We start from the raw sequence: 7,390 nt of genomic DNA, 5'->3' as shown, positions 1-7,390 counted from the left end.
ACTGCCACAGCCCTTGTAACATACACTTCACTCGAACTAGAAAAGGAGAGATATATGGATCTGCAAATCTTCTTCCCTCTTCAGATTTGTGCCAAGAAAATAATGTCGAGGAGTTTTCAGGATAACAATGACCTTAAGTCTAGACTTAATGTGTCTTCAATATTATTCCAACTGAGTCTTAATACTTTTGAATGTGAATCAGAATATTCATTTGTTTCGATTAATGAATTAGAATTCTTCCATAAATCTTTCAGTTCTTTAGAGTTAGTGTCAAATTTTCTCATATCAATGTTTGCATCCTTTAAATTCAAAGCAGCATTAGAAGATAACTCATAAGCTTCTTCACCAGTGGAACTTCCATGAAAAAAATAAATAGAACTATTCAACATTTCATATGCAAGAGGGTGTGTATTCCTGTAAGTATTAATATGAGTTTTAATTGTTGCAGCCAAAATATAAGGAGAACAGGTGACGCCAAAACAATGTCTATTCAAATGATACATGGTTATGGGTTGGGTTTTGTCGCAGTTATTATAACACAGGAAACATAAATAATTTCAGTCATCTCTCGTGACTTAAATTTGAAGGAATGCCCGTGCAATATCTCCACAGAATCCAATTTTATGTTCTCTAAACTTCAAAATAATATCTAAAAGATTAGCATTTAAATTCTTTCCGAGAAGGAGACATTCATTAAGACTATTACAACTTCCTTGTTTATTACTGGCCTCATAGACTGCCCTAGTTTTAGTACTATAAGAGTCTTCTCTGAAAACTTCTCTATGAAGCATTACATATCCAGTGAAACAATTATTGTTGCACATTGCAATAACCCCGTCATTTAGTTATTCCTTCATAATTGCATTATATCTCTCAAATAATGACTCATCAGCCTTAAACTTCTTTTCTGATGCAGCAAATCTTTTTATCGCGATTTCTAAATTACTAGACAACTTTTCTCGTAAATTTTCAGACTTCCATAAAAGTGGTGACTCATAACTTCCATTTATAAACCGTAACTGTGTTTCGAATTCTGTAATATTATTCGAGATTTTCTCTTTTCCATTCTCAAGAAAATAGGATCCAGAAGTCTATAAACATTTCAAACCATTTTCTACCGATATCATATTGTACATGCAATCTACAAACAGGAAGTAGAATTATGCAGACGATTTTCCGGAATCCGCCCTGTGATAGTATCACCGAATAATGTCTGTTGAATATAGAGGTTTTTATTTATTTTTTTTAACTTTCCCAATTAGCGTCGAATACATAAAATCAGCTCCTAAGAGTATCTAGACTGGTTTTTATCTCGTAATGCTTCAGAAATTTCATAGCCATGAGGAGTTAAATCTTTTAATAATTCAGGTTTGATATTAGAATAATATAGATGAACTCCGCTGATTTCATCAGTTACTAAAGCTTGAATATCTATGCTAGGATATTTGCTTCTAAGAGTTATATTAACGACTTCATAATCCTTCTCATAACGGTTATATTTTACGAAAGTATAAAGTAAAAACCTTTCTTTCTTTAAGGGTTGCACATTTAAAGTCCTTACTAAATCTTTTCGAATAAATGATTTATGCGAGCCCGAATCAAATAACATCAATGCACTTAACCGCTTAGAATTATTTTCCACTTGTACGCAAGCAGTCCGAAGTAAAGTAGTGTAATTTTGTACATAGTTGTGTGACTTAAATACAGAAGACATCACAGCTTGTTTATCAAACTTTGAATAAAATCGTCCTTTACTGACGGTTTAATTTCCGATGAATGTTTTATTCCTTGTTGTGGGGCAGAATAATGAATTTTGCTGTAAACTCTGACAAATTTCACAAGGTTCTATTTTGACCTTGCATTGCGAAATTAAATGTTTGTTAACCAAACATCCATAACAACGTCCCTCTTTTTTTTAGTTTGTATCGCTTTTTTTCATCGGTGAATGTTTTACACTTTAATCCGGAATGAGAATTAGAATTACAGAAGTTGCACGTCTTCACTATCGTATTTAATGCACCTGATGTTGGAATATTGGTTTTAAATATAGCCTGGGGTTAAAAGTGATCCTTTCTTTCTAAAGGTTCCCGTGTCTTTAAAGAAAGCCCAGAAACAGTTCTTGTAGTCTCTTAACATTCGATTTCAAGTTTGATAAAATTCATTAGCTGATTTATATCACTAGAATTCTTAGGATCTTTCTTGCGATAAAATTCTATTACTAAATCCTGAGGTATTTGTTTTAATAAAATTGGTATTAGCAGATATTAGCAGATGTGCGTAATTTATAGATGCAACTCTCATAGAATTTAAATTTCTTATACTAATTTCACTTTCTTCATACAATTTTCCAAGTGCGAGGAGATTTGAAGAAAACTAAACGGGCTCAATTTCTAATAATTTATTCATGAAAAAAACTAATCAAGTGTTCTTGATTACCGTATCGCTCCTTTAACAAATCCGAACAGGATTTATAATTTTCGTCCGTAAGCTCGAATCCCGAAACAATTTTGTAAGCTTTCCCAGAAAGAAAATATTTTAGATATATGAACTTGTCGACATTACTTAATGACTCATAAGAGTCAATTGCACTTGAGAAACTATTAAAGAATTCTTGAAATAAAACTAGAATCTTCATTAAAAGTGGGAATACGTAATTTAGGTAAATTTATAGAAGATGATGAATTGCGAATATTCGTATTACAAACGTCAACATTTTCAGAAGATTTAAAATGTTCACTTTCATACCTTTTTAAGTTTGTTTCGATTTTGAATTTAATATTATTTATAGATTCATTATACTCGAGTGAACTTTGAACTTCTGTTTCGAACATTGTACTATCTTGAATTAGGTCTTCGATTTTCAAGTTTAAAGTTATAAGTTCATTCTGTTTTTCTTCCAAACTTAACAAAACTTCCGACAAATTCTCCTGAACTTTTTCATTTTTATGAATATCCAGACTATCAAAGTAAGAGTCAGTTCTATTAATTAATTTCATTCAAGTACTTCTAATAACTTTCCTCTTGGATTTCAACTTATGAAGAGTTTCCATTTTATACAAGAAACAAAATTGAAAATAATAACAATTCAAGTGATAAATAAACTATTAAATTACAAATTTACAGTATCTGCAAGTGTTCAAATTTTATTTTAGTGGAATTCGAAAGAAATAATTCAAAGAGCCTTTTCGGGTTTTCGGTACCATGAAAAAAAATCACATTCATCATAACTAGAAAACTGAACGAGATTCTTGAATGAAGACCATGTTGTCTAGTTTTTTCTGATTTTTATTAACATCACACACAAAAGGCATATTAGACTGAATAATCCGAGAACAGTAATTAATCCGAGGTTAACAATAATGCGTAATTAATCCGAGTACAGGAAATAAAGCTAGCGTAGTAAACCAGAAAATATGTTACACCCAAATCCAAAGTCCAATTTTCATAAACATTTGCCGCAAGGCTTGCTGGGAAAAGAATTCAAACGACCATTAATCACGCTCACATGATCATTCTATTTTTAACGTTTGAGCCTTTGGGATCGGCTAATTCCAAGCCTATATCTAACTCATTATCATCATAACCATCAAACTTACTGAACACTATAGATTTCAGCCAGTATTGTAGGACTGTGTAAAGTAGTGGATTATGAATATTACGTAACGTAACCTAATGTTCCAAAATTTTGGAAAAATTCACTTAAAACATTTCTAATATCAATAAGATCGTTATTCTTACAGTTAATTAAACCAGCAGGCACTAAAGTATATTTTTTCAATAGTTCTTGTGCAAATGAAATATGTGTAAATATTCTTATCTTATTAATTTTGTTAGAAATTTCTTAATGGAGAGTTCACATTACTTCTGTGCGCAAAATGGATTATACCTTAACTCTGCACTCCTAATCTCTTAACCAGGTAGATCAAAACTCAAACAAATTGTTAAAAACTAATGAAAAGTACAATTTCACTATTTTTAATAATGGATATCGTAAGTATCAGTGGTCGTAGTTAATGATTAATTGGACAATTGAGAACGAGATGGAGAGAGCGGTCATGAGCAGATGGAGAGAACGATTTGTTCGGTGTACGTAGAAGTAGATCAATAAAGTTTAAACAATCAATCACAGGGTACGGAAGGACGATTTGAATGCTGCATCGATATTTCGGATAAGCCGTTCAATCATCTATCTTTGATACTGTTGCGTTTTATCTCTAGAAAAGAAGAGTAACAAAGATCAGCATTAGAATATCGAAAAGAGACAGATCACCTTCCACATAATAAGAACCATTAATTTCTCCTGTCGACTTAGATTGTTAAGACTCCCTCAAATAGGAAAAGGTCAATGATGGAACAATGACAACCGGCACAATAAGGATGCCCTAAGCAGTTTCGATTGACGAACTGCACGAAGCGCGCTTATTTTTTTTTTCAACAGCAGTCTATGTACCACATATGTGGCCCTGTTAAAAGTCCATCATCATATACAGTAGTACCTCGCGATACGATGGGTTCACGATACGATGTGTTCAAGATACGAAGTGGAATATCGCAAATATTCGTGCTCGCGAAACGATACGTTTTTCGCGATGCGATCCCAATATCTCTTGCCGCTTGAAATTGTTTTGAAGTTGGCGTGCTACGGGCAAACCTCACGCGTCACTAAGCAAGCCTCAGAAAGCCTCAATACGTCGCTATTCAAGCTGTTCTGGTATTGGTCGACGTTACGTCATCTTCCTTTCTCTATAAATCCTGTTCATATTGGTCGGCATCACGGCATCGTAGGATACCGAGTCCACACAAAGCGTCGATGTGATATCGTTCTCTCCTTCTCGAGACCGCGTGGCGTTCGTACAGTTCATACGATATTCTTGTGATTGTGTGATCGTAATATTATTTTGTGATAAACTTTATTCGCCATGGGTCCTAAATGTGCTTCTAGTGCTTGTGGTGATAAGGGGAAAAGAAAGTCATCGATAACCATGGAAGTGAAGTTGGAAATTATAAAAAAATACGAAAGTGGCATGCGCATCATGGCTATTGCTAATGCATATGGACGAAACCAATCGACGATTAGTACCATTATAAAGAATAAAGAAGCCATTAAAACCAGCAAGTCTGCAAAGGGCGTTACCACCTTCTCATACAATAGAACTGCCCTTAATGACGAGATGGAGACTCTTCTTATTTGGATAAAAGAAAAGGAAATTGCTGGTGATACGATAACACAAGCTGCTATATGCCATAAAGCCACTGCGATCTTTGAAGACCTCGCAAAAGCCCAGAGAGACGAAGGAGGCGAAGGGACATCAACATAAGAGGCCCCAACGTTCAAAGCATCTCATGGGTGGTTTGAACGATTCAAGAAGAGATCGGGGATATATAACGTGGTCAGGCATGGGGAAGCTGCCAGCGCCGATGAAAAAGCAGCGCAAGAATTTATCGAGGCCTTCAAAAAGTTAATCCTCGATGAAGGCTACATCCTTCAACTGTGATGAAACGGGGCTTTTCTGGAAGAAAATGCCCCGTCGTACATACATCACAGAAGAAGAAAAGAAACTTCCTGGACACAAACCCATGGAGGATAGGCTTACTCTTGCCCTGTGTGCGAATGCCAGTGGGGATTTAAAAATAAAACCCCTACTGGTATACCACTCAGAAACTCCTCGTGCCTTCAAGGCACATAATGTGTCGAAGGATAAGCTCGCCGTCTTTTGAAGGTCCAACGCCAAAGCCTGGGTCACGAGGCTTTTATTTGTTGAGTGGGTTAATTGCTGCTTCGGACCTGCAGTGAAAAAATATTTAGAGGAGAATGGTCTTCCTCTAAAATGCCTCCTTGTGCTCGACAATGCCCCTGCTCATCCTCCTGGACTTGAAGAACAGATACATCCCGACTTCGACTTCATCAAAGTGCTCTATCTGCCACCGAACACCACTTCCATCCTCCAGCCTATGGACCAGCAAGTCATTGCTAATTTTAAGAAGCTTTACACGAAGCACCTTTCCAAACGATGCTTCGAAGTGACAGAGAGCACGCAACTCACACTCCGTGAGTTTTGGAATAGTCACTACGACATTGTCCATTGCTTAAAAATCATAGAAAAGCCATGGGGTGAGGTCTCAAGGCGCACCTTGAACTCAGCATGGAGGAAACTCTGGGCAACTGTGGTTGCAGAACGAGACTTTGAGGGTTTCGAAATCCCTACTTAAGAAGAAGCTGTGGATGATCCTGCTCCATTGGAGGAGATTATTTCTCTGTCAAAGTCTTTGGGGCTTGTTGTCGATGAGGCTGACATTGACAGCCTACTCGACGAGCACAAGGAAGAGCACAAGGAAGAGACTTGAAGGCATTGGAGGCGATGCAAATCAGCGATCTTCAAGAGGAACATTATTCGAGCGTTGAGGAGGAAGTGGAGGTGGCACTGACATCTATGGAAATACGGGAAGCCATCGGTTGGTTTGAAAACTTAAACAGTTTTATTGAAAAAAAGCACCCAGAAAAAATGCGTACAGCTCGTGCAATGGACAATGTGAATGACATTTGTATGAGTTATTTTCGAAACATTTTGTTAAGTCGTCAGAAACAGGCTTCTTTAGATAGATATTTTTCGAAGAGAAGTGCCCCAGAAAATGAAGAAGCGAGTGTTTCTAGTAAGAAAACTAGAAAGGAAAGTGAAGACGATGATGTAGACGATGATGTATCACCTCAAATTTAAGTTCAGTTAGTTAAAAAAAAAGAAAAGCAAAAAAAAAAAATTACAACAGATAAAAATTATAAAAAAAATTGATTTTAAGTTTTCATTACTGTGTCTGTAATTTTACATAAGAAATTTAATTTTAAAAGAAATTTAATTTAATATTAAGTTTTCATTACTGTGTCTAAGTTTTATAAACGCTGTGCGCAATTTATCAGTGTCGTAATAAAAACTATCCCTCGCTGACTGTACAGTACTTTACGGCAAGTGAAATTAATTTTTCTTTTTATTTTTTATTTATTTATAAGGTTATTTTAATTTATAAATGTGGTATAAATGTTTATTGTGTGTATGTGGTACTTAATATACTATTTTGTGATTAATTATTATTACGTATAAACGATTTTGGTGTTTATATATGGGGCGTTGCACGAAATAATTAAATTACATAAGATTACATTGTTCATTATACGATTTTTTTACGATACGATCCCGGTCCAGGAACGGATTAAGATCGTATTGCGAGGTACCACTGTAGTGTGCTTCATCTGGCGCCTACCTCTCCAAACTTTAAGATCTCTATAACCTGGAAGTATGTTGTCTATACTGAACTCAGTCTTAGCTGTTCCGTACAAAGAGTAAAGTTCAGATATAGACAAAAAACAACACGAGATCATTTTTCTTTTCTAATGACC

The 7,390-nt window shown here is 35.3% G+C and overlaps 1 protein-coding gene across 1 annotated transcript; it reads left to right on the top strand.

The window, feature by feature from the left end:
* The first annotated feature begins 4,919 nt into the window (after positions 1-4,919).
* On the top strand, positions 4,920-5,318 carry LOC146996828 (putative CENPB DNA-binding domain-containing protein 1). Its single transcript, XM_085819686.1, has one exon. It carries the CDS (start codon positions 4,920-4,922, stop codon positions 5,316-5,318), a length of 399 nt encoding a protein of 132 aa, XP_085675812.1.
* The last annotated feature ends 2,072 nt before the right edge of the window (positions 5,319-7,390 follow it).

The sequence above is a fragment of the Stegodyphus dumicola genome, chromosome 6, assembly GCF_044657685.1.
Source record: "Stegodyphus dumicola isolate Sdum_Otavi_A_Nest chromosome 6, ASM4465768v1".
Classification (NCBI taxonomy): Eukaryota; Metazoa; Arthropoda; class Arachnida; order Araneae; family Eresidae; genus Stegodyphus; species Stegodyphus dumicola.
The sequence above is the reverse complement of the archived record's forward strand: the minus strand, read 5'-3'. Positions and strand labels throughout refer to the sequence as shown.

Excerpts from the sequence above, each read along its gene's own strand:
- LOC146996828 (XM_085819686.1), top strand. The coding sequence starts at position 4,920 with ATGGGTCCTAAATGTGCTTCTAGTGCTTGTGGTGATAAGGGGAAAAGA.